At 42.8% G+C, this 26337-nt stretch overlaps 2 protein-coding genes across 3 annotated transcripts in view; one reads left to right on the forward strand and one right to left on the reverse strand.

Annotated features, from left to right (window-relative positions):
- On the forward strand, window positions 1–15727 carry PDIA6 (protein disulfide isomerase family A member 6). Its single transcript, XM_027690124.1, has 13 exons — window positions 1–68; window positions 2896–3037; window positions 4191–4248; window positions 4941–5067; window positions 5559–5665; window positions 7022–7155; window positions 7563–7677; window positions 8634–8774; window positions 9950–10034; window positions 10124–10196; window positions 11215–11373; window positions 13315–13411; window positions 14134–15727. The coding sequence occupies exons 1-13, from the start codon at window positions 35–37 to the stop codon at window positions 14200–14202; spliced, it is 1341 nt and encodes a 446-aa protein (XP_027545925.1). The 5' UTR covers window positions 1–34; the 3' UTR covers window positions 14203–15727.
- The window catches only part of ATP6V1C2 (ATPase H+ transporting V1 subunit C2), an 18715-nt gene continuing 8026 nt past the window's right edge, over window positions 15649–26337 (reverse strand). For both annotated transcript variants that reach the window (XM_027690126.1, XM_027690125.1), the window contains exons 5-13: window positions 22863–22957; window positions 22071–22162; window positions 20322–20420; window positions 19211–19279; window positions 18252–18344; window positions 17737–17830; window positions 17364–17461; window positions 16808–16937; window positions 15649–16025 (exon numbers count right to left, since the gene is read on the reverse strand). In XM_027690126.1, coding sequence (XP_027545927.1) covers window positions 15930–16025; window positions 16808–16937; window positions 17364–17461; window positions 17737–17830; window positions 18252–18344; window positions 19211–19279; window positions 20322–20420; window positions 22071–22162; window positions 22863–22957 — 866 coding nt within the window. In that variant the 3' untranslated portion in view covers window positions 15649–15929. The remainder of the gene's footprint in view (window positions 16026–16807; window positions 16938–17363; window positions 17462–17736; window positions 17831–18251; window positions 18345–19210; window positions 19280–20321; window positions 20421–22070; window positions 22163–22862; window positions 22958–26337) is intronic.

Genomic DNA, 26337 nt, shown 5'->3' on the forward strand with positions numbered 1-26337 from the left:
CGGCGGCGGCGGCGGCCGAGAGAGCGGGGCAGCCATGGGGGCGCGCGGCGTGGGCCAGCTGTGGTGGGGTAAGAGCCGTGAGAGGCCGGGGGACGGCCTGAGGGGGCGGCGGGACACGGTGAAGCACGGCGGGATGTGGCTTCTTTCTCCCCAGCTTTGCGGGCTCCGTCGCAGTGGGGGGAGCGGGCCCCGGGGCCGTGCGGGTCACGGGCGGAACGGGGAGCCTCCTTAAAGAAACTTGTAGCCAAGGGGGGATCGGCCTGTTTTCCCAGGCAACAAGCGGGGACAAGAGGACACAGTTTTAAGCTGCACCAAGGGAGGTTTAGATTGGCAATTAGGAAGAAATTCTTTACAGAAGGGGTGATTAGATGTTGGAACGGGCTGCCCAGTGAGGTGGTGGAGTCACCCTCCCTGGAGATGTTTAAGGAAAGACTGGACGTGGCACTCAGTGCCATGGTCTAGTTGACATGGTGGCCTCTGTGCCGAGGGGGTGGGGGTTGCTCGTTGCTTTATCGGACCGCAGGGGAGATACTAAACATCCTAAAGGCCTAAAGATCCCAGCAACAAAAAAATATAAATAAAACGGTGGTTACCTCTCATCCTAATACATAAAAAACGCGCTTTGATTTGAGTAAGCGGCGTTGTGCCTGCCTGGCTGCTCTGCCCTGGGGTCTGGTGCTGTGAGGGGCAGCGAGAGAGCGGTGACCGAAGGCAAACGGAGATGCCTGTGAGGATCTGGTGTTCCCCTTCCCCTCCCCCTGCTGCCGCATCTTGTGTGCCGGGGGAATCGGTAAACGATTCCCACTCGGGCCCCTCGATGGAAACGCGGAAGGTGCCGGGAGCGCTGCCCAAGGCTGTGTCTCGCCGGGCGCACGTGTGCAGGGATTTGTGAGCTCCGGCACGCCGAGCGCTGCTGCAGGAGGAGGTAGTTGAAGGAGGAAGTTCACAGAATAAGCATCATCATCCCGTGACAAAAGCTTTTTTTCACGGATCTTCAGAGCTGCAACTTTGATGTTCAGTGAAGACGAGTAATATCAGTATGGAGCTACCTTAGTTGGTTTAATAACGCTCGTGTCTATGTGATTTGCCAGCATTAGAAAACAACGTTTGAAATCAGATTATCTGTTTCTTTTTGCCTTAATAACAAGGACAGACTTGAATTTTTCTGGCTTAGATGCTTGTAGGAAAATGATCTCTTTTTTTTGCTAAAGATGAATCAAACCTTGAACTGGTGGCATAACTTTCCTTTCTATGGTGAAACATTCATGAGTCAGTGTAAAAAAAATACAGCGATACGTGACTAGGTGCATTTCACCATGTGCTTTGTTTTGTGAGTTCTCTTTAGCAACTGTTTTCACATAAGCTAGAACTTCTCTGTTTGAAGGGACAGAAATGGCTGAGTGATTCAGTCTTCTGAATGTATTCTGCCAGAGACTACCTAAAAGGTGATACCAAAATACACTGATTTCAATTAAATGGTCTCATTCCATCTAGAGAAGATTTTTGCTCTCGAGAGTGATTGTAACATTCAGGGAGCTTGTTTTCTTACTCTGTCCCAGCAGCAGCTGCTACTGTAGGTCACCGTACCATGTTGTGACAGCCAGGGATTGCCTTGGAAGTCAGTTGATCAGTACTGATGAAGTGCTGTTTGTGTATGGGCATACTGAAGGAACAGAGCCAATCTACATATAAATCTGGTGCTGGAAACCGATAATGATCACCCCAAAAGAAAAGGGTTGGGTCCTTGTGCTAGAAGAAACCATAAGGAAAGGATGGTGGTGCAGTGGGTTGTAGTGTGGCAATTCAGTCCTGATCTCCGCTTGAGTAACCTGGAAGATGTTGTTTTTGTCAGCTTCTCTCAGCTGCAGAATAGAGGTGATGGAACTGGCTTTTCTTGAGTGGGTGATGCTGTGCAGTCTGTGTACCATGTGCTGTAGAGTTTCTGCATCGCTGAGCCATGTCTTCCTCTCACATTCAGTCTTAAGAGATAATATGCAGCTTCCCATACAAGTTATTAACCACTTGCAGCAAAGCTGTTTTTTGTCTGGTTCTAACTTGGGTGTCTGGGCTCTTACTCCTCCAGTCTTTAGTGGACTAAGAGAAGTCTTTTGCTGGGTGGATTTTGTTGCAGAGATGCTTGTCATTTCTCATCAAATTGTCTCTCAATCTCTCTGACTTGGTAGAAGGAAGGATTGCAAGGTTTTATGTACAGGGTCTCAAGCAATAATAAGTTCCAAAAATGATCAGAAGTACAAAGTCATAAGAGAAAGCAATTTTCATGTATCTTTTCATGTTATATTTTAGCATTCTCAGAGTGCTTGAGTTGTTTACCAGAGAGATTCATATGTCGTACAATAGAGAGAAATCCATGGTGGACTAAGGTCCTCATGAGCAAGAATGAAGGAACTCATTACGCTACCAGTGCATCAAGTGCTGGTCCTAAAATCAGTGTAACTGTGCCAAGCCCAGCTGGGACAGTCCAGCATTATGTGATCCTGTAAAAAAAAAGTGCTTGATTGCCTACTGTGCAAGAGGTGTGAGCAATTGGCTTAGGAATTTCTGTGTGGAGAACCCTGCGGAAGTTCTGGTGGTCTGGTACCAGTAGGAGGTAGGGTAGGAGCTCTGACGGAAAGGTGCTCTGGAGAGCCATAGCAGGAGTGGCTTAACTCCACCTAGATTTAGGCACAGAGCTTGTACTACATGGTCCTGCGGAGTCATGTTTGAAGTGAGGAGGGAAAGCATATGTCTTGGCTGAACTTCCTTTTTTATGTGGTCAGACTGGAATCCCTTCCCACCCCTGCTGATTTTCAGGGTGTGGGGAGATGATTTAGCCATGGCAACAGGAAAATCATAAATGTTGAACAGGAATGCTGATTGCTTTGCTTTTTGTTGTAGGCACCGTGAGCTGCACTTTGTTCCTGGCAGTTAATGGTTTGTATTCGGCCAGTGATGATGTGATAGAGCTCACACCAACTAACTTCAACAAGGAGGTCATTCAGAGTGAGAGCCTGTGGCTAGTGGAGTTCTACGCCCCATGGTAAGAATTACAGCTGTGTACTTGCTTGCTCTTACACAGAGGAGCAGCATAGGAATCTGCTGCTGATCAGCCCAAGGTTTCATTCAGTTGTTGGCAGTACAGTTGCCGGTTTGATGGCTTCATGACTAGCAAAATAGCTGTACTTGGGATTCTTGTTTTAAATATCCTCATGAGGGAAGAAGGCAGGAATTTGTTTCAAGTTGGCAGACAGGGTCTGATAACAAAATCTTATACGCTATTTTACTACTTCAGTTTTTCTGATGAAATTAGTATTAAAAATGACTGATCATAGTGCAATAGGTAAGTGAAAAGGCCCCTCACTTGCATGTTTCTGAATGTAATTCTAATGTGAAAGCACAAATCTGAATTCATACTTAGAATTTACACTTTCCATTGAAAAATACTGGCTTTGTGCATCTTAATTTAGCATCTCTCTTTGTCTCCTGTCCCGTTCAGGTCCAGAGCATGGAGTCTCTTCCATTTAAATTCTGGTGATATATATTCCGTCTTTGTACAAATCCTCTGTGATATTGCTATCCCAAAGCTCCACATTCTGGAGAAAGTGGCCTTTCATTGCAACAGCCTGACTGTGTCTGGACCGAGAGGTTTAAGGGAAGGCTTGCTGTGCCTCTTCTAGTGTTGTTGCAATTTATGGGCAATGAGAAGCTTTATTGAACAGTAGCAATGAAGTGTAGAATAGGAAATTGGCAGTTCCTCTCCTTGCAGACTTGTGATAATGTGATTATGTGCTGTTGGTTTTCTCCCTCAGACACCTCCAGGAATTGTGCCACAAACTCTTGCTAGTTAAGAAGTTACCTCTAGAATAATTTTTTTAGGCCTTATCACAGGTCCATTTTAGCTTGCCACAAGCAGACTAGTGTGCAAATCTGTATTTTCATTGACCCTGTTTTGAGAAGAGAGGTAGCTATTGTGATATTTGCATATACGTGTGTGTGTGTGTGTGTGCGCGCGCATGCACTTAAACAGTGTGGAGGTTTTTGAAGCCTAAGTGATGATGTGATGTTGTGGCATAGCTTCTTCCTCTCTTTGAGTAAATCTTCATTCTCCTACAGTTTGCAGTCAGTGACTGTGAAATAGTTGTCAGATCTGAATGACAATTACTGTTTTTTGTTTGTTTGTTTTTTTCTAAAAGGTGTGGTCATTGCCAAAGACTAACCCCTGAGTGGAAGAAAGCAGCAACAGCTTTAAAAGTAAGTTTAGCCTTTCAAATAAGCTTATGGCAGTGGATTTAAGAGAGTTTGGCTGTTTGCCATCTGGCTTTGGAACACGGAGGTGGGGTTTGGTCCTTAAAACCGTTATCACTCTAACCATACTTGTCCAGCCAGAGAAGTAGTCATTCAGGCACTTAAAAAGTCAGGATTTTTATTTGGTTGGTTTGGGGTTTTTCCTTTATAAAAGAAGACATTAAATTGTAGAGGAAGCAAGTCAGTTCTGTCTGTGTGAATTCCCATTACTGTTTTCCAGAACTGAAAACAGCTTTGTAAGCTGTTGGGGATGAGTATTTCTTTAATTACAAAAAACTTGGTTATGTAGTGATTTGCTGAATTCTTGTCTTTGTAAAATATATATTCCCCTTCTAAAAAAAAAACCCAAACAGACAAATTCCCAAACAAAAAAAGCCTCAACTAAATAAAACCCCAAACAATTTAAAATATAGTTTGTCAGACTGAATTAAAAAATGGACATATATTACATGTTCTGTAATTTAATGCTTTTGGGGGGAACTACCTCTCTTCTGGTGACTGTTCTCTTACAATTCTATTAACTGTCCCTCCCTCTTCCCCTCCTCCCCCTCTTCTGTGCCCCCAGCAGAGAGTGTGAAATGTGTTAAATCACTGTAGAAGTCTTGTCTTAGGTGTTGTTTCTTGTTTTGTTTCTGCAGGGTGTAGTGAAAGTGGGTGCAGTAGATGCAGATAAACATCAGTCCTTGGGTGGACAGTATGGAGTCAGAGGGTTTCCAACTATCAAGATATTTGGAGCCAACAAACATAAAGCAGAGGACTATCAGGGTAAATGTGATGCTGTATTACATGTTACACGCCTAAAAGCTTCCCTGAATACAGCAATTATGGTAGCTGTTAATGCTGTCTTGTGTGGCATTTCCTCCTTGTCTAGTGCTTATAGTAACTCAGAGACAGATGGGTGGGACTGGTTTAACCAAACTGTGTATGTCTTAGCATGGACTTACAGTCCCACCTGCAGTTCATAGTTTTTGGAGGTTGATAGACAGTTCCAAAGAATTATTCCTTTCTTCCTATTTATTTGGAGCTTGCCACAGTCACCCCTCATCAGATAAGCTGGGTTGCTAAAAAGTGTAGTGAAGTCAGTCCTACTGCTTGTGCTGGTCAGATGTCCCACCACCAGGACTGTATCACTCATAGCCCAGTCCTGCTTTTCCTGAAAAATCATTAGGGTGAGGGAGTACTGTTTGTAATTAAGTTAGAAGCTGACCTTAAACTGGCCTTTTGGTGGTTTAATCACTTACTTTGCTGCATTGCAGGTGGCAGGACAAGTGATGCTATTGTTGAAGCTGCTCTAAGTGCTCTTCGGTCCCTGGTGAAAGAACGTCTTAGTGGCAGAAGTGGAGGATACAGCTCTGGGAAACAGGTATTTGAGGGAATGTGTGTTTGTTTTTCAACTGGAGACTGTCCTGTACAGGAGGTCAGAGCTTGTGCCGCTGATTCCACCACTGAATAGTTGCAGTTGAAAGGGACTTTTGCAGGTTTTCTAGTCCAGCCCCCTGCCCAGTGCCAGGTCAGCTAAGCAGATTGCTCAGGGCTGTGTCCCATCAAGTTGTGAGTACCTGCTAGATCTGATACTCCATGCAGACTGCAGTCTCTGGGCAACCTGTTCCAGTGTTTGACCACCCTCACAGTAGAAATCTTTCTCTTGTATTTAAGTTAATAGAATCATAGAATGTTATTTCTTCTATTTCAACTTATGCCCTTTTGTCTCTTGCTTTTGCAGAGAAGAGTCTGTTGTTTTCTTTACTTTCCTTCACCCTCTCATCACATACCCTTAATCAGCTTTGGCTGAACTTGCTCCAGTGTGTGCATTCCTCTTCTACTGAGGAGCCCAGAACTGGACACTCCAGGTGTTTCACACTGTGCTGAGCAAAGGGAAAGATTGCCTCCTCAGACCTGCTGGCAACTCTCTGCCTAGTGCAGCTCGGAGGCTCTTGGCCACCTTTATCATAGGAGTGCAGTTCTGGCTCGTATTCAGGTTGTCCACTAGGACCTTGAGGATTCTCTTGCTGCTCTCCAGCTAGTCAGTCCCCAGCATGTACTGGTGTATGGGGCTGTTATTCCCCAGGTGCATCTCCTTTTGAACTTTGAGGTCCCTGTTAGCCCCATTATCCAAGTGGTTCAGGTATCATTTGCCTAGTCCTAGTCTAAGCTGGATGGATAGTTTTTTTTAATATGGTAGTGTTTTTCTGAAGTTGGCTTGCTGGATTTCTTCCCTGAAGGTAAATTGAAAAGCTTCTGGCTCCTACTGCTGTCTGTAAATCATGGTGCAAGTACACTGTGGCATTCTCAGGTTGGCCAGGTAGAAGACCTGGGTTGAATGTACCCTGTAGTGTATATTGCACTCCCACATGTTTGTTTTGCCTGGAAACCAGGACACAGTTCCAGATGGAGGTGGTGGTTGGAGAGCACTTTGTTCTTGGACAGATCAGAGCATGAAGAACTGGGAAAGTGCTCCCACATCTCAGTAGTCGGTTTGACCTGATTTCTCTTTTTCTTTTTTTTCAAGAGAAGGTTCACTTGCTGTTTCTTCAAAGTGCTGTGGGAGTAGGCTGTGTGTATTGACACTTTTAAAATGGGAAAATTGTATAACCTAACACTGCCTCTTGTTTATCTTACTCAAATAAAGACCATTTGGTACAACGCGACACAGGAGTTGGCTTATGTGGGAAACCAGCTTTGGTTACCTCTTACAGGAGGGTCTGTTTTTTTCTTACAGAGCCGGGAGAGTGGAGGTGGAGGCAAGAAGGATGTGATTGAGCTGACTGATGACACCTTCGATAAGAACGTCATCAATAGTGATGATGTGTGGATGGTGGAGTTTTATGCCCCATGGTGTGGACACTGCAAAAAGTAAATAAGGCTTTTCTTTGACAATTCAGTTCCCATTAGTGCTTGGTTTTATTTTATACCCTTAGTCCCCCTAGAAGAGACCTTCCATCTCTGGTACACCAGAAGTGGGGTTTTCTGTAAGGTGTTTTAATAAAAATGTGTGGGCTTTTGCTCGGGGCCCCTTGGTGCTGCTTTCGCTGCACTCTTCCTTAGCAGTAAAATTCCTAGTTATCAGTAGAAATAAGATCCAGGAATTATACTACCCTTTTAATTCCTTAATGCAGGACCTTAGTTTCCTTTGGAATAACTCTTGTCATTCTCTGCAGAGACTTTTTTTTCCTTGAGTGGAATGCACTATGTAATGTTGAAGTGTGGTATACTTTTGCTAACTCTCAAAGAGCTTAGAGCACTTGTACTGTGTTTTTCAGCCTGGAGCCAGAATGGGCAGCTGCTGCCACTGAGGTGAAGGAACAAACAAAAGGAAAAGTAAAGCTGGCTGCAGTAGATGCAACAGTCAATCAGATGCTGGCAGGCCGATATGGGGTGAGTGTGCTCTGCAGTGGTTACAATTTTCTTTCCCTCTCTATCAAGTCAGATTTCTCTTCAATGCTTACTGAACTGTTCCTTGATCTGGTACTACTTAAAAGTTTTGTGCTAAAAATAAGTGGTGCATACAATATTTTTCCACAAATAATTAATTCCTGAATGTCAGTAACAATATAAATAAATGGGGAGAGAGGAAAAGAATAAATTTGGATGTTGCTGATGAAAAAGGTCATCTATTTCCGTAAGATCTTGTATGCCTTTATCATCTAAAGTGAGAGGTCTCTCTTTTCAGACTGTTTGTATGCTGGCTGGGCATCTCCAGAACCCACACATGTACCTGTACACCTTGGAACCAGTTAGCAGGGATCACTGACAATATTGGCTGCACAGATCAGATGTATTGCTCACCCAAAATAAACTGATACTCTTTAATTTTTAGTACAGTCCACAGAGCTTACAGTGTGCTGCTTAGTTTCCCTGTAAGTGCACATGGCTGACAGCAAAGAGGAACATTTGAGCGAGTTTTACTGGAAGTGTAGCAAAGGGAGTTTAACGTCCACTTGTTGCCATGTAGTCACAGTGCTGTCCCCGCACAGACAAACTGGGACACTAACGTCTAATAAATATGAAGATAAAGATAGTCCTCGTGATACTTAAACCTGTTGAGCTTTGTGCATCTAAATTGAGATGAAACCATTGCTGGTTCATCAGCTGAACACTGAGGCAGTGTTTCAATGTATGTCAACCTTGTTTTGAATTGTTGCACAGCTAGAAAGCTACAAAAGTCTTCAAGTTAAGTCAGAACATGCTGTGAGACTTGATACATGTAGATCTTAAATCTCTTTCCTTGCTCTTAATCTAGAACACATTGTACAAGCAGATAATTTCTACCGTATTCAATTCCACCATCAATTCGTGTTTATTTGAGCTGATGGCTTAAACTTGTCTTGCAGATTCGTGGATTTCCCACCATTAAAATCTTCCAAAAAGGTGAAGATCCTGTTGATTATGACGGTGGGAGAACTAGATCTGATATCATTGCTCGTGCTCTGGATCTGTTTTCTGATAATGCACCACCACCTGAGCTCCTGGAGGTACCTCTACATTATTTTCTCAAATTGCTTTTCCATCATATTCTTGGCAACAATTTCAAGAGGACTATATAAACTGTAAATAAAACTGCCTGAGTGTGGTGCTTGTGCACTGTTTTGCCCCAGAAAGTAAAGGGTAACAAGTCTTAAATAAGAGAAAGATAAATGTTTATTTCTACTATGAATTTGTTGCTGACTGGAAGATGACCAGAACTGATGCAGTGAAGGCATGGACAGGATGGTGCCAGGGTGTGTCAGTCCGCTCTTCAGTGAGCGAAAAGGTTGAGCTCTGTGCCCCATCTCTTTCTCACAAAAAGAGGGCAGGGCTTTGTCATTTGTAAGCTGTCCATTAGGAGGTGCATGGTAAGCAATTTAGCTTGCCCAAGAAACCCCATCCCCTGCATGGCAACTTCTGGTTTCCACTTTCTGTTGGTAGGTTTGAAATGGTGATCAGTTTTCTCCAAAACGAGGTGCACACAAGACAATCCATTGGGATGCAGGAAGGAAAAAACCTAAAACACTTGTAGCATTAATAAAGATATTTTTGAATGGTGCTTAGTTCATATTTCTCATCCTTCTAAAATGTTTATTATGCTTTATAATGTTAATATAATAGTACATATTTATTTATTTGTATATGTATGTAATTGATTTACAGATACTAGGGTTGCATGCTTAAAATTTTTTTTACTGGTGGCGTGCACAATCAAAGGTGCAGGTCACTGGATCAATTCCTTTTTGAGGCAGATCCCACAAACTCGGTGTTGCTGTTACTGTTGATTGAACAATCTCACATGCAGCAAAAGCTGCTCACTGCTGGCTCTCCTTGTGCCAGCAGGCATTGCATGGTCCTGGGGGTGCTCTTCCCAGCCCGGGGCAAGGACAGTGATTTTGAGCAACAAGTGACATCTTACTGTGCTTTCTGTAAGCCTTATTTGGTACCACTTACTTTACTATTGCTGCAAGTGTCTACAGAAGATTTTATGAATTGTAAATTTACTTTGTAAATTACTCTTGTGCTGGGGAACCAGTGAAGCAGGGGAGACGCATCAACTTTTGTGTCAAGTTGTTTCAATGCTTATTACCTTGTAGGATGGAGTTATTATAAGGCTGTTGGAGGGAAATGCAGTCACAACTGAATAACCAAGTCTCATTGACCTTCTGCTGCTTTCTTCTAGATAATTAGTGAGGATGTTCTGAAGACTACCTGTGATGCTCATCAGCTGTGCATCATTTCTGTCTTGCCTCATATTCTTGACACAGGTACACACACAAGCAAGCAGACTTCTGTATGAATTTGTCACTTAGAGCATGTAGTTGTGGTTTTTAACTCGTCCAATTCTGTCTAACAGGAGCCTCAGGGAGAAATTCTTACCTGGATGTCATGTTAAAAATGGCTGAAAAATACAAAAAGAAAATGTGGGGGTAAGTGTCATTGTAGATTGGTTATCTTGGAAAAGATGTGAGCATTTCTGGAGGTAATGGGATAAAATTTGTATAAGAGCAGTTTAACTACAGATCAGAGTTGTTCCTTGTTCAGGGTAGCATACTGTGGTATTTCACTAATAACTGGGGGAGGGAATGCTTTGACTAGAATAACCTGCTATTTTTTTTCTTTTCATCCACCTCCAATTCTGCATTTACAAGATATCAAAGCGTTAATGAGATTAAGCAACTTTTACTCTTGTCCTGAATACTAAAATATTTTAGGGCAGTTTCTTTTAGTCTTTTGCTGGTGGGAGAGTCTGCCGGTATGAATGTTGAATTCTCAGGGGGAAAAAAAGGTAAATTACAGTTTATTAACAAGTTTCATGCTGTCAAAGAAGCAGGCCATCAGGCTTTGCCACCTCCTCTCAAGTGCAGGTTAGGATCTCTGGAACTTAATTGGAAAGTGAGAGCTGTTCTGTCACACAGACTGCTGTGAAAGGGGGCAGAATGGCATGAAAGCCTGGGGGAAAATGCAGATATTGGCCGATTCCAGAGGTTACTCAGGGGACTTGCTAAGCATTAGGGGAACTGAGACCTGACCAGTGAGAAACAAATACTGAGTGTCCTTAGCTAAAAGTGCTTTATAGTGATATTTGGGCAGGACTTTGTCATGTGACTTGAGTAACTTTAAACCTTGCTTAATACAGGCAAAAGTGTAGCAGTTTGTTCACTTTAGTAACATAGTTCTTTCCCTGCAATGGCAGTTCTGATCCAGCTTTCAGTGTCTGTGAGGATGGGACTGGCCTAGAGATGCTGCTGAGGAGGGGCTTTCTTCTGGTGCGAGGTTCAAGATCGGGGACCCTGCTATTCCCTGCTGATATCAGTAACAGTTGCCAGTGTCAAGGGCAGTTTAGAGCCCCGCTTGACCTCTGCAGGGTTGCAGGATATGTGTGACTTGAAAATTATTGTAGTGCCTAGCTTCATTGTTAATATTCTGTTTCATCTTTTCCTCAAGGTGGCTGTGGACAGAAGCAGGTGCTCAGTCAGATCTTGAGAGCTCTCTGGGGATTGGAGGCTTTGGGTATCCAGCAATGGCTGCTGTTAATGCTCGCAAGATGAAATTTGCCCTTCTGAAAGGATCATTCAGTGAGCAAGGGATTAATGAGTTTCTCAGGTATGAAATCTTTAAGTGACTTGAATCTTTCTGTAGCTGGGGCTGTGACTCTTTAGGCCAAAATCAGACTCTTCAGGATCAGACAAGACTTGCACAGTTAAGAGAATTATGATTAGAATTCACTGGAGTAGGAATGATTTCAATGAGGATTGCAATAAAGCAGTCACTACCTTTTTGTGGTGTGCAAAATTAAGTTGGCCATTTAGACTTAAATGGTAGTTTTGGCACAACTTTTGACAGAAGTGGGCTTTGATGTTGAAAAATTCTGTTTCTCTGTAACTCAGGAAATAACTTGGTAATCAATTCTATTTAATTCAAATGATGCATTCTGATCAGTCATTAGTAATTGGGAAGTTCCCAGTTTGGGTATTTAAATGGGTGCTGTTGAGGTTCTGTATGTTACTGTTCATTTTCCTTGTTCAGTCTGGTCCTGTCTTCCCCCTCCTACCTCCCATTCTCCTGGCACCTGATAAACTGATTTGTGTTGCTGAAGCAATCCATTCAAAAATGCAATAGCTCAGTGCTCAGCACAAGTTCCCTGAAACTGCCTCTTGTATAGCTGGGCAAGAACCAGTGCTGAGAAGAATGGAATGGGGGAAGGGAAATGGTGAGGACGACAGAAGCTGACAGCAGCACTGAAACAGAGCAGCTAAACTTAAACTTTTACTTCGGTGTGGTCAAAGTGAGGTGGGAACTCTGCTTCCAGGTAAAGCACTGGCTGCCATAACGTATACAAGAGCCTTTGAGAACTTACATTAGCAGTGTTATTTCCATGTCTTTGCTTGGAGAATGGCATAGGACAGACAGAATTGCAAAAGCAAATGCAACAGCGTCTCCCCACCTTGCCATAAGAAGCACATTAACTGAATGCTGTTCCTGCTGGATTAATGCTATATTCTCTTACCTGTTGATCAGACAGGTAAGATTTTACCAAGTGATCAGACTTTCTTCTTAATGCCAAAAAATAAACATTCTTAGGGCATCAAGTAAAATTCAGGATTCAGATGCAAGAAGAGAAAAATACCAGACAGTTTGTACTAATTAATGCACATTAGAGAAGCGTCTCCCTTTCTCAGACATGGCAAATTCGCTTAGTCTATAAAATCCATCTTACTGAAGCCTCTCCTGGGGAGGGTGGATGGTGCTTCCAGAACACAACAGCCAATTTAACAGCTTATATTGTTGGGTAATTGGTTTGGTATTGTCTTTCCACGCTTCAGCTCAGCTGTGCTGCCTAGAGAAAGTATAATCACAGTTGGTGTGGCTGGCTGTTAACTCAGCTGCTGTAGGCAGCTTCTGTAATCTAATAGGCAGTCTCAGCAGTGTTGACTACAAGTAAGGAAACTGGCACTGAAGAGCACAAAAATTGTGGAATCCACCTAGGGAGGAATGCTAATTCAGCCTTATTTGCCTCTGAAAGAATGCAAAGGGATTAGCTCCTCAGGATTTTAATGCTGGGCTTTTTGAGCAAGCCTAACTAGCAAGGGCAGGATAGAGTGTCTTCAGAGGCTGGTTACCTTGTACCCGTTGGAACCCATGGAGGCTTAGTCTTCACTAAAAAAGATCTGTGGTAATTTTGAGTAACAGTTGCAGGTGACTTCCACAAATAGAATTGTAGATTCTCCTTGGAGTTGCCTTAAGTGATAAACAACATACTGTTAAAGGTCTGTACTTATCCATGATTGTTACACTGCTGAAATATGAAATAGTGTAGGTCACAGATGTCTTTGGATCCAATTGTAAATTTTCAATGCTGCTTTAAGGGCTCTGTCATTTTCTACTTCTCAATTTGAAAAGTTTTTGCTTCCAAAAGACAGTTCACATTTGCTTGAAGAGATGAAATCTTAAAGTTGACTTCCTTTTATCTGAAGCAGGCACTGCTCCAGGTGGAGGAAGGCTGGAGAAGTTTCTGAACTTTAACTTTTACATGTTTTTTCTCAGGGAACTCTCTGTTGGTCGTGGCTCTACAGCACCAGTGGGTGGTGGAGCTTTCCCCAAAATTCATTCAGTTGAACCTTGGGATGGCAAAGATGGTGAGGTAAGAGGTGCTCCATTTCTAAAAGTGTTGATGAACTGCTGGGTTCAGAAGTGACAGAATAGAGTAACTAAGAACTGTCAACGTGAAAATTCTTGTTCTTACAAGATTGTGGCAACTTTTGTTGACGGTTTTGCATTATCTAAATCCTGCCCGCAGACCAAATGCCAAATTGATTGTCTGACATTGTGGACCAAATGCTCCTGCCTAGCTGACAGGATGTGATCTGAAGGTTGGATCCCTTGAGGCAGAAGTGTGTTAGCAGTGCTGAGTAAGGGAGGTGGTAGTGCATGCATTCAAGACCCCAGTGTTGTGGAGACTTTGGTTCTGCAGTATGCTGACCTTGCCATCAAGGTCTTACTGTCAGAAAGTTTGTCGGGTAAAGCCTGTATAATAAATAACACAGTGACTCAGTGGACATTCTTAAGGTTTAACATTGCTGTAAAAAACAAAGTTACTGCAGTCCTTTGATCTACTTCAGACAAATAAAAGCACGGAATATGGTAGTAGTTTTGTTACAGAGCTTACTTGTATTGCCTTCATCTGGAGTATTTTTATTAGTAGAAAACAACCTTCAGTCCAAACTCTGATCACTTGTCCTGTGCTTAATGCACTTCTAGTTTTATGAATGAAAGAGATGACGGGAGGGAGCTTCACTCTAAGTCAGGGATCTCCCGGCATTAAGCACTTCTAAACACATGCTCAAAACCTTCCCTTTTTCACAGCTTCCAGTTGAAGATGACATTGATCTCAGTGATGTGGATCTGGATGACTGGGATAAAGATGAGCTGTGAGATCTTCAGGAAACTTTTTTTCTTGGGAGAGTTTGCGCAGCAGTTTGCAGCCTGGATCACAATCAGACGGATATTCCAGTGGCCTTTATATGGAGAATAGCACATGACAAACTGTGCTGTTCGATGCACTGCAGCAGTGGACTGTACACATCTCAAGAAAACATTGCAGAAATTCTATGAATTGTCATAACCAGTAAACTTGATTGTATTCTGTGTAACAAATATTTTGAGGACAACATGGATATTTCTTTGGAACATCTTGGGTTTTATTTTGTGGATAGTGTGCTGTTTGAGTGTTACTGGAGGCTGTTAGTGTAACCAATGTTATATGTAATTTTTTTTTTCATGGAGGTGAAACCTGGTCAGCTTCTGTTTCAATTAAAGAATAAAATATTTTTTGACACACAGTGTTAGTCTTGTATAGAGTAAGAAAGGTGCACATGATACAAGCTGTCCTGTGCTGGATGACTCTTGAAAAATGAACTGTAGAATAGAGAGGCTTGTGCAGACAGGAGTCCTAAGCCACCCCATTGCTGTGAGATCTTGACAGTTTGGCCTAAAGCCTGATTAGGTGGACAATCTTAGTTTAAATGCTCTTTAGTCTTCCTTTTGTTATTGCTTCTCAGGGGCTTTCTGTTTCTTTGTGCCAGACTTCATAAGATCATTAATACAATGGAAGTGTGGTTGCTGCTGCAATGGGAGGTGCTGGGAGCTGTTGGTCTTTCCCCTGGATTAGTGGTGAAGCTAATCCCCATTTTAGGGCGTGAGGATTTCCAGGTGCTATTAGAAAACCACCCTGGTGCTGTCTCCAGCAAATTGGGTAATGTTTCTTCACTTCCCATCTGACATTGTTTTGATCTGAAATTGCTATTTCCTTGGAAGGGGAACTGGGAATAGGGATGTTTACTGCTGCTTTTTTAATAAAAATACTATTATTTTATTGCTCTTCATGTCTTGTATATTGGTGTCTAGTGAAGTGACCCTCATGTGATGAGCTTGTTTGTAAGTGAGGAATGAAAGAGCTGAAAGTTTCCCCTTCTTTCAAGGAAATAACCTAATATGGATATTTGTCATCTGATGTCTGTAAGAGATTGCCTGTAGCTCATCCCTGTGAAAGGCAGTGTCAGAACCAGCAGCAACTTTGCTGATTTGGTGCAAGAGATGTGCTCTGACTCTTAAGTCATCCCAGCAGATGAGATCTAATGGAACTGTTTTAACTGAATTATCTTTGCAAAAACTAAACTCATGAGTACTTGGGACTATAAGTCATACTACAATAAGCTCCTCAGCATTTTTGAGGATCTTTCCTCTTAAGCTTTTGGCATTTTTTGTTAAATTAAAAGAACTTTGGACTTTGCTCTGATGCTTTCTACTTTTTCTGTTAGGGTATTTTTTTGTTGGAAAAACAGGACTGTGTATACTTAGTAGACCCATTAGCCACCATACTTTTTAAATTGTTTTATTTCAAGTCCTGTAGATACTCCATCTTTGTAATTTACCAAAAAAAATAAATACTACCATAGTACCTCCTGCCTCTGAAATATTTTTTTTGTAAAACTATGAACAAGGAATATTTATATTGAAGTCACTGTAAAAATTATTGGAAGTGGTAGGAAGATCATCCTGCTACAGCATCTGCATTTAAATTGACTTTCAGCAGCTAAAGATTGTTTTACTATAACATTAGAGTCTTGAAAATTAATAGATGAAGCTTGAGCAATTTTTCTTTAACTGCAGTCAAGAAGACTGAGGTCAATCTTGAAATAGACATAAGGATAGTATTCTTGGTTACTCAGTTGTAAGCCAGGGATGTCCATGCCAGGCTGGAAAAGGAAATAATATGACTTTAGTGGCAGTAAACAAACTTGCACAATTCCAAGCTACAGGGGATTGCTTTTGTGCTCCTCTCCCACTTTAGCCACTGAGAATCTGGTCTTTGCTTGTTTCAGGCTGTCTAACGTAACTTAGCATTGAGAATTCGGGCTTCATTGTCATGAACTTGTAGCAATTTTGTGTGCATCAGCTCTAGAGCAACTCATCTCTTTGTCCTCCCTTTGCATAGTGGGAATCATGCTTGCTGGTTTTAGGCTGTTTTGAAGGCCTGCTAGTTTATTTATTACTTTAGCCTAAAATGTTTGTGCACTCAAGATCTGGGGAATGTGAAAGCAAGTACTGCTTGCTTAAGGCCGAGGTTATTTATGAATGACAGCCTTTTACAGGTGACAGAGGTGTCACAGTCCTAGCATTTAGCTCCAAATTCATTTTTCTTGCTGGTGTTGATCTGAATGTTTATAAAGGACTTTTAAGCCTTTTACGCAGAGGAACTGCCATAATTGAGCAGACCTATTTTGTTCTGGTAGCTGTGAACATCAGATACTGCAACAGAACATACAAGCAATCTCTATGCATCTGCATCATAATCTGAGCCTAACTGTTACCCTAATCCAGTCTGTAACCACCAGGGATTAGAGCTGCACCCAGGGCTCCTAGCGTCTAGCACTGCAAGATGTGAGAACATGCATGCTGGAGCCCCTGGGCAGTGGAAGTTTCATTTGGCTAAGCTGAGGCAAGCTACAGCATGTGCACTTGCAGTTCAAATACATACGTCCATTATACTTGCTGCTGCAACTTCATCCAGGTGTTTGAAGACCACGTTTAGGACATCTCTCAGGCGTTTTACAGACTTCCTATTTGGCTGCAACAGCATTGCTTGGAAATTTACTGGAAGGCCATACCTTGAAACACATCAACATACATGATCATCTGCTGGGAACAGACACAGCTCTCTGCTCCTGCTCTTCTCCCTCCTCAGCCTCCAGGCATGCCAGCTGGTGGTGTATTGCAGAAACAGTGCTGCCTCCTTATCAGAAAGCATTTTCTTTTTAAAGCCAAAAGTCAACTAAATAGTGTCTTTGTTTTCTATTTCCCTGTGAGTGCCCCCAAAGAACTGTTTTTCATCAAATTTGTGTGTCACCTTTTTTTGTGAACATCTGTATTGTCTCCCTTGAGCTCCTGGAATGAAGTGTGCAAGGGACACACCTTGACCAACACAAAACAAGGTGTGTAAGGGTTCCACCCACAAAGGAACTGCACCAGGAAGAGAACTGTACGTTTTGACTTTCACAGCAATTGCTGCCTGCACTGTGTGTTTACTCACTTACCTCAGGACAGATTCAACAAAAACTCTCAAGGCTTTCACATGAATCCAAGCCACAAATGCTTCACTGAAGTTCACTTTCAGCCAGCGCAGTAACGGACCCTATGAGAATCGACAGAACAGTACTGTGATCCCCTCGCTGAGTGAAGCAGCCCTATAGCTAACACACCACTGAGGGCATCATGGGCTGCTGGGACTGGAAACTCAAATGACTTTGGCCAAATCATGTTATTTATCCCATGCCTCAGTTTTATGGGCTAAATGGAGCTCACAGGAGACTGTTAGAACCATAAAGCCATTTCTGAGTGAGAGATGCTTAGGCACGCTGGTAGCAAAGGCTGCATTTATGTAGGCCATCAGCTTGAGGGGCTACTTACATATTGTTGTTTCTTATCAGAAGCTAATTTCATCAGCTCTTCCTTTTCACATTTCAGCTCCTTCTCATCATAATAAAATTCTCGAACCATGAACCTACAATTGAATGACATTTGCTCTCACAAGCTGTAGTCCAGGCAAAATGCACACTCATTTCTTTTGCCTCTGGAGAAGCAGGTACAGAAAGTTGTAGCCATTTAACAAGTTAAGTAAGGGGAGGGTGGGAGTTGAAGTCACCCCCAGAAAGCCAGCTTCCTGCTGTCAGTAGAGTGAGACCAGGAAGGACAATTCCAGGATCTGTAGTTTGGTGCTTTAGGAACAGGATAATTGATTCTGCTGCCACAGCCCCTTCCCACCCTGCCTTGTCAGTGGCTTTAGGGCCAGCAGCACCTCAAGCAGTCAAGAAGTCCTAAAACTCAGTGATGGATTCAGCATACTGCACACAGAATAAGCTTCACCTTATTCTCATTCATTATGTCTCACTAGCCTGCCCTGACTAGCAGTCATTGTTACTTACCTGTTCTCCCTGGCTTTAGCCTTGAAGTCATCCATCACTTTTCTAAATAGGGTCACGGTGAAGAGTCCTCCCTCTGCATCCTCAGCAATCATTCTGTGGGAGGGAAATCCACTGCTGTGATTTGTCATGGCAAATCCCTCACGCCTTTTTTACCTTCCTCACCTTCCTCTTTTGCAGTTCTCTTTATTTTCATTTATGATACTGAACACCAGCCTGCTTTTTGAAAACTGTTGTGACTGAAACAAAGACTTTACTAGCACCGGCTGCGCTGTCTCCAATGTAAAACTCAATGAGTTAAGTTCCTGAACCCACATTCTGCCTGCCTGATTTGTCTGTGTTTCCTGGTAGTGTTCCCCCACCTTTCCATGCACTTGTGTTTTTGAGACAGGCAGTAGCAAACAGCTTGCTTCCACTTCTTCCACTTCAGGTCATAGCACTGTCAGCTCTTGTGCCCTGGACTGAACCTCATGGTCTGTGTGAGCTGAGCAGTGGAATATTTAAGGTGAAAGGATAAGTTAATATGGCATTTGCTAATGCAAATGATAGTATGCTGAATTATTCTATTGTACAGCAAGAAGCAATTAAAATGCAAATTTAGTGTTTGATCTTCTTGCAAAGTAGTTTCCATGAAGTTGTATGTGATTGCATATGTTTGAATTATGCCTTGATTATTGTAGCAAATTGTCTGTTTTACACAAAAAAGCAAAGGCAATAGTTGAAAGTAGAAAGAACTAGATTACTTGAAAAAAGAATAAGCAGCTAATTGTAATAAAATTTTTTTTTTCGTTTCTTTCATCTGCACTTCCCTTCAACAGAGTAATTTCTAGTTTCAATTGAAAATATGTTAATGTGGAGCCTATGCATTAGACAAGTGATTCCTTCCAGGATCCAGCAATTTGGCTGAAATATAGCAGGGATCTCTGGAACAAACAGGGAGCTTAATTTGGAGCTTCACTTACTTGGTGGAGCGAGGCACTACCATATCTGAGAGGGATTCATAGGTCTTCTGCCACTGTATGTAGCTTGACCTTTGAGCAACACAAAACAAAGAACAGTAAATAAATACTACATACTGGAAAGCAAATGTGTTGATATATGTAGTTAATTAAGCTAATGGCTTAGGGTAGAAGGGTTAGAGTTCTTTGTGCTGGGTTATGTCATTAAGATACATTAAGCCTCTCCTTTCCTTTCCTAGTCACCAGCTGAGATGTTTCCCTCAATGCTACACCCTCAGTTTTCACTTGGGTCTTAGCTTGAAGAAGGGTTTGCAACAGGAAGCTGATGGTGGGAAGAACATGGCTTTTGGCACATACTTCCAGATTGCCACACAGTCTCCCATCCTCCAGGACCCCTACCATGGGTAGGTGTGGTGCATCTGCTGCATGCAACCCCAGAGCTGATCCAATGCTAGACTGTAATCATGGTGAGTGCCAGCACTGGGAGAAAGGGATCTGGGGGATGGTAAGAGTTTGCAAAGCAAGAAGTCTGTTTTTAGGAGGAATCTGAAAGAATGTGCAGATAATAAACTCAACAAACTTATCTCAGCTTTTTGTAACCTGTGATACACACAGAAAAGTGATGGTGCCTTATGTTTGTGTTGGGACAGGGCTATATGGAGGGGAAAACTTTTGTGTAGGCTTCTGAGGAGGACACTGTATAACTTTCGCGACTGATGGCAGAGGCAGTCAGCCTGCATGTAGGCACTTGCAGATGCAGTGTATGGCCAGCAGAGGCTGTGAGTTGGACAGGTTATGGCTATGCTCCACTAAGAGTCTGTTTTTCTTTTAGCTCATACTATTCAGGAGGTTGATTGAGAACACACTTGTAACCATTAAAAACCCACATCCCAATTCTGTCCTGCTACAGTTTTGGAGCAGTTTTTGTCTCCTTCTTTTGTGCCAGCACCACTCTTGGCAGAAACCGTTCTTTCTTCTTTGCTAACAGCTCCACCCATGTCCCAGCCACAGCGCTGATGAGGTGCCCCAACCTGACCCAGCATCGCCCAGATCCGGTGCTTGGGCCTGAAACTCAACGCCACATCAAGCATCTGTGCACACACTATTGCCTTACTTTGGCACCACGACAAGCAGCGTGATAAGATACTCAGAATCCAGAACAAAGTCTTCTTTATGCACTATGTCTGCCAGGGTCCGGGTCAGCAGATTTCCCCTACGGTGAAAAAGACAAAGTTAAAAATAACACTAGCAGGAACTCAGCAGCAGCACACTGGAGGTATTGTGCTGTGGGTGGAGTTGTTAATAGTGTATCCTGGGGTAGAAGAACGCCAAGAAGGAGGTGGCTAAAGGACACAGCTACACTTCTGAAATGGCCATTTTGTTATTTTTACTGCAACCAAAAAGAATCAAAAAACAACTAATACTAATGACAGAATATTGGTGACTAGCATGAGGCTAGTTTATACCCTTTATATGAAACTACACCATTCTGCTGCTGCCTTTGTTTCTACAGTAGGGGTGTAGATGCTCAGGAAGTGCACATCTTCTTCCAGTCATTGCCACTTCTTGAGGGAGATACCTGCTTTCTCAGGAAGCCTGTTGAACTGCTTGTGTGACCAGGCTTCAGGCAGAGCAAGCCATGTTAGTACAGACCTAGGCCATCAAAGCAACACTGGCATATCTGGACTGCCATGGCCAGGTACACTTAGATACCTCCTGCTGAAGGGCAGTGAGAGCAGCAGTCTCATGCATGAGTGTGATCTGCAGGAGGTCTTCACAGACTAAGCCCACTCGATCTTATTAATTCCTAGGAGATGTAGATGGCCAGGGCTGACTGGGCATGGCTGGAAGGCACCAAGTGTGTATGACAAGAGAGGAATTGTCCTCCCTGTCACTGGGCAAAAGTGAAAAGGACCTAAACCAGTAGTTTCTAAATATTAATTAACTGGCCAGTAACTTATTAGGTGTTTGTTCAACCCAAGCTATCTGGCACAGGTAGACACCAGTTGTCAGCATATAAAGGTGAATGAAATGGTGAGAGGAAGATAGGCCTTGACCACAAGGTCTCCGTTCTTCCCCCTAATCACCTGGCTGTAGGCCTGGCCAGCAGGATGCCAGCCTGGCTGGCTGCAGGGTCAGGAGGGCAAGGACCTGTGTCCTGTGCCCAGATCCTGAGTATGAAACAGTGGCACATATGAGCATGTGTTGGGTGAGGGCTTGCACAGCATCATCTAAGTTGCTTTGAATTTACTACTTACTGGATTTTACCATTCTCCCCAGTGATATCCTAGAAAAAAACCCAGGTATCAGCACTGACAGAGGTAAAGACCATAAGCAGATGAAGACAGGAGAGAGAACATTTGGGAAGCCCGAACAGTGTATTACCTGAACCAACAGAATGAAACAAAGAAAAGAAAAATATAAGTGGGATGTCAATGAGGTGCGGGAACAAGCAAGACAGAGCTGTTTCCTATGGGAGCTCTGCAAATCCCGTTCAGAACACAGGACACAGCTCTGTCTGGCAAAGGAATCCACCAGCTGACACTGCTCATCTAATTTCTGACTCTGTGAAGTCCCATCAGAACAATACAGTGCATTTGGTTTTGACTCTTGCCAAGACTGCCTGCTCACACTGCCAATAAAATCCCATCGGGAATGGCACTGTCCCTGAGCTGATTTTGAGACATGCTGATTACACCAGCTTTCCTATCACTGGCTTTCACTGTGTCTGCAGCTACTCAGCATGCCCCAAAGCCAGAAAAGTGTTCCCACCAGAAAACACATGGTCCTCTGCACAGCAATAGGTGTGGGCTCACACTGCCCTCAGTCCAGCCATGCAGCATCCCCAATGCAAAATACTTACATAGTTTTTTTCTCCAGGCTTTGCAAATTTCCTTTAATGTTGTTGTACGCAGCTGATCGGGTCTTCAGGTCTGTTTCTATTTGAGTCACTTGCTAAAACAAAGTAAAAAAAAGCGACTCAACACAGTGCTGGAGGCCTTGTTCTCACCTCCATCCCACTACCACTGCACCTTAACGCAAGCACACAGCTGTCAGCCCCCCTAAAAGCACCTGGATTGTGGCCAGGAGGGAACCCGTGTCAGACCTCCCCCATGGCAAAGGTCTCTGCAGAAAGTAGGATTCAGTCAGCTGTTGCTGTTAGTGTGCCGAAGCTGTACCTAAGGGGCAAGTTCATGGTTTCATTCGTTACCTACATTGAACAACACATCACACCTTTCTGAATGAGCTGACAGTGTAAATAATTCATCCAGCCTGCAGGCATTTGATTTAACATCAGACCAACATTTTCACAAAAAAACCTCCAAGATGGAGAATAATATGAAGTATATGTATATGAAAAAAAAGTTTTACAATGAAGGGCATTAAAGTGCACAAAACACATCAATGTACTCTAGTAAATCTGACTAAGTGCCATATACTTACAGATTGGTTAGGTTTCAATGTATGTGTCATTATAATTGCAGTAGAAATTAAAATAGTATAAACTGCTTCAGTATGAAGTGTGTGCTTCTGAGCTTGTTCCTGGCCAAGCCAAAGGCAAAGCTCCCACTGATTGCAATGAGAGGAAGGATCACAACCTGCCAAAAGACATGCTTCCCCATGGTGACATCTTAAAATTTGGATTGCAATTTACCTTTGCTAATGCTTCTGATATATTCTTCAGCGGCTGCTTTATGGGATATTTGGCCATGTCCCACTCAAACCGTGTCAAGTAGCTAATTAGGTCAACTGAAAATGCAAAGAGATGCATGAAAGGAGATAGTGTATCAGACAGCCAAAGTTTGGGTGGTAGTCCCCAGCTATAGCTTAGGCACAACTTTGATTATTTTTTGAGACAGGAGTGAACCAGAACCTCTGAATTCTTATAGAGAGTTGATCTAGATCAAATCCACACAGATCACATGCCCAATCTAATCACCTTTTTAAACATGCCCAAACTTAGAAGTTAAACCAGAAATCTTTACTGCCTTACACCTAGCAGTATAGAAAAAGTGTAAAATTATCTGTATCAACAGGACACACAGTTGTAGAGACATTCTTCTTCACAGTAGAAACAGTTTTGTGTAATCTCAATCTTGATTTCTGCAATATGCCTGAATTAAATCCCAGCAAGAGCTATCAGAAAAATACTTCATGCCCAGGACAAGCAGTAATAGTCAGGGTGGTTGAGAGCTTCATCAAGGGTATTAAGAGCATAGAAGACGTCACTTCTCTGTGATTCAATCAAGTGCTCACTAGAAATCAAACAAATTCAAGTGTGATGACAAATTTCTCACTGATTTTGTGCACAGAAGTTCCCATCTCACAAAGAGCTATAGGGTATTTATATAAATGGATAAATCCAGTCACAGCATCCACAACAGAAATTCACAGCAAGGCTCTGTGCATGCAACCTCCAAAACAAGGCACCCTTAGACCATAGGGAGCAATGGCTTCTTCCCAGAATCAAGAGGAGACGACACATACAACATCCAGCTCCTAGAACAGGATCATCCTGTTCCACTGTTTGAAGATCAAGGCTCCTTGATGTTAGAAAACAGTAAGGCTTAGTACATTATGGTACCAACTAAGGAATTCTCCTCCAGCAGCTCATGAAATCAAACAGCTCTTTGCCTGAGTCTTGAGAGCCCTTTGGATGCTGAACACACCACTATACAGTGTTCTTGCACAACTTTATAGGATGAGGTAAAGTCATGCATCCTGCCACAGCAAGCAGAGGGGCTGGAACTGCCCCCTAAAGGTTAAGAAGGCGAGGGAAGGCAGCAGGCACGGTCTCAAGGTCTAGACAAAGAGGCCAGAGGCACTGTCACCTGAAGGGTGGGCTCCCTTCCAGACCAGGAGGGTAAATATGGAGAATATCTGGGAAGTTGCACTGAGGCAATAGGGAGCAAAACAAGCTCAAGGTGCCAAGTAAAAGGATGTGCATGCTGAGGTCCTTAAGTGCTCTTTGCTGCCTTGTCCAGGGAGTGAATTCAGTTCCACAGTGAGGTTTAAGCACAATTTCTTGTGGGCTGGACTTTGAGGGTAAGGGCAAAACTTTATGAACCAAGGTGCATGAGAAGGAATGTGAAAAATTGTGTAATTGCCATATTAGCAGGCTGAGGGTACTACCCTGTTTTGTGTGATACCGAATACCCTTGGCAGGAGAGCACTATCCTTTCCATGGGCTTCTCTCACCCCACAACAGAGTCAGTTTACCCTATTAGATTTCCGAAGCATGGAAAGTCTCATGCTAGGAGGGAACAGGCTTCTTAGCAAGGGATAAACTGCCTAGAAGGCAGAGAGCACTAGCACGGTGGTGTTCTCCCCCTCTTTCTAAAACCACATCTGTGTCAATGTCCCCCCCATCCAATCGGCAGGAGTCACAAGGCAAAGATCCAATGCTTCCTGCTAATCTAATCAGGAATGAGCAAATTCTCCTGCACACAGAGGGTGCAGAAAAGGTGCAAAACTGCAGAAGGCAGGGAGAGCTATGGCACAGCTCTCATGTGCACAGTTCTCCAGCAGTGCTTGCTCATGTTCTCTATGGGGAATGCAGAGAGGTCAAAAATACTTCAGCAACAGAGTTCACACAGCATTTTCAAGCACGGGGTACACAGCACAAGGATTTCACCCTGCTGCCTCTCTTCTAAGCTTGCGTGCTTAGGCCTTGCTAAATACAGTGGGGATGAAACCTGCAAAGAGCACCGAATTACCAGGCTGTGCAGAGGAACATTGTATTCACAGGCTCTTTAAAGACAGACACTGACCTATTTATAGCTGATGAGATATAAAAGTTCCCCAAAGAACTTCACATGCCCTTTCTATCCTCACATTCCTTAATTCTCAGCAGAATCCGGATGTTGGAGAGCATGAGTTCTCAGCCCAGGTTTTCAAGCTCACTTCTGAGCAGTGCTCTGGCACTGGTGCAGGTTAGTTAAGCAGCCTGATCTTGGGGATGGCACAAACTACTGTGAACTACACTAGCAGACCTGAGTGTAACTTGCCAAGCAGTCTTAGAATTCTGATGCTCATGGAATGGCATCCCTCATTTATGGGACCTGTCAAGTCACTTCTAAAAGACTTCACATAGCTGCCCACCCAGGAGAGATGATTCCTACCAGCTCACAGCTGTCCAGGAACTTCACAGCCTGAATCTTTCATAATCTAATTTACACTCAGCTCTAAGAGGCAGTGTTAGACACTTTCCCTTCAAAACACTTAATTCTTCAAAATTGTTATGCTTCCCACTTTGCTTTGTTTTGCATTCACTATAAAGAATTGAGTTATTCTACCACTTATTCAATTTTAAAATTCATTTGGTTTAACATTACCATAAATGGGAGAGAATTTGGTATGAATCTTTGAAGAAAAGCTTTAATTACATTTCACATTTTTTATTCTGTCATAAGCAAGAAAACTTGCTTATGCTGTTACAATATATTTAAATTTTTTTCTTACCTAAATATACATTTCTGTCTGTAAGAGAGAAATTTCCTCATGGCTGCTTTCAGCTGTTGCCCACTGAAAAACTCTGTGTGTGTATGCTCACATAACTAAAAGTGCTGTATTTTTTAGTATTTTGCATTTTTCTTCATACAAATCTAACAAAAAATTTAGACACACAGCCACCACCTAACTGCTATCAGAATTATATACAACTGAGCTAAAATCAGTGTAACTTAAAGTTTGAGTTGGGATGGTCTAATAGTCTGAAACAGGACCATGAAGCAAGAAATCAGGTCTTATAATTTTGTTTCTAATTTCACGACCTCAAGGAAGTCCTTGAGTTCACAAACTCAAGGAAGTCCAAAAGGACTTTAGAGTCCTTTTGCTAATCAAAAAAGAAAGGAGGAAGACTTGGTGCAGCAAAGTTGCTGCTGCTTATGAAGACTGACACTGGAAGATATTAGGGGAATCCTCACATACTAAAGCTGACTTCATTTTTTAAGATGCAGTGAATAATCCTGGAAAGGTTAATGTCCTAATTTAATATGATTTGTTTGGATGACCAAACCCAGACAGAGGAGAGAAATTAGTAACACACAAGTAATTGTCATATCCTTGTGATACCACACATGAAGAGCTGACATGAAAACAAAATTGTGTAAAAAGGGAAAACCAAGGAA

This window comes from Neopelma chrysocephalum, unplaced genomic scaffold (assembly GCF_003984885.1).
Source record: "Neopelma chrysocephalum unplaced genomic scaffold, ASM398488v2 Primary Assembly neopelma1_80b, whole genome shotgun sequence".
Taxonomy (NCBI): Eukaryota; Metazoa; Chordata; class Aves; order Passeriformes; family Pipridae; genus Neopelma; species Neopelma chrysocephalum.

Coding starts and splice junctions, on each gene's coding strand:
- PDIA6 (XM_027690124.1), top strand. CDS start 35: ATGGGGGCGCGCGGCGTGGGCCAGCTGTGGTGGG. Junction 5,666..7,021: donor GATACAGCTCTGGGAAACAG/GTATTTGAGGGA, acceptor TTTTTCTTACAG/AGCCGGGAGAGTGGAGGTGG. Junction 7,678..8,633: donor TGCTGGCAGGCCGATATGGG/GTGAGTGTGCTC, acceptor CTTGTCTTGCAG/ATTCGTGGATTTCCCACCAT.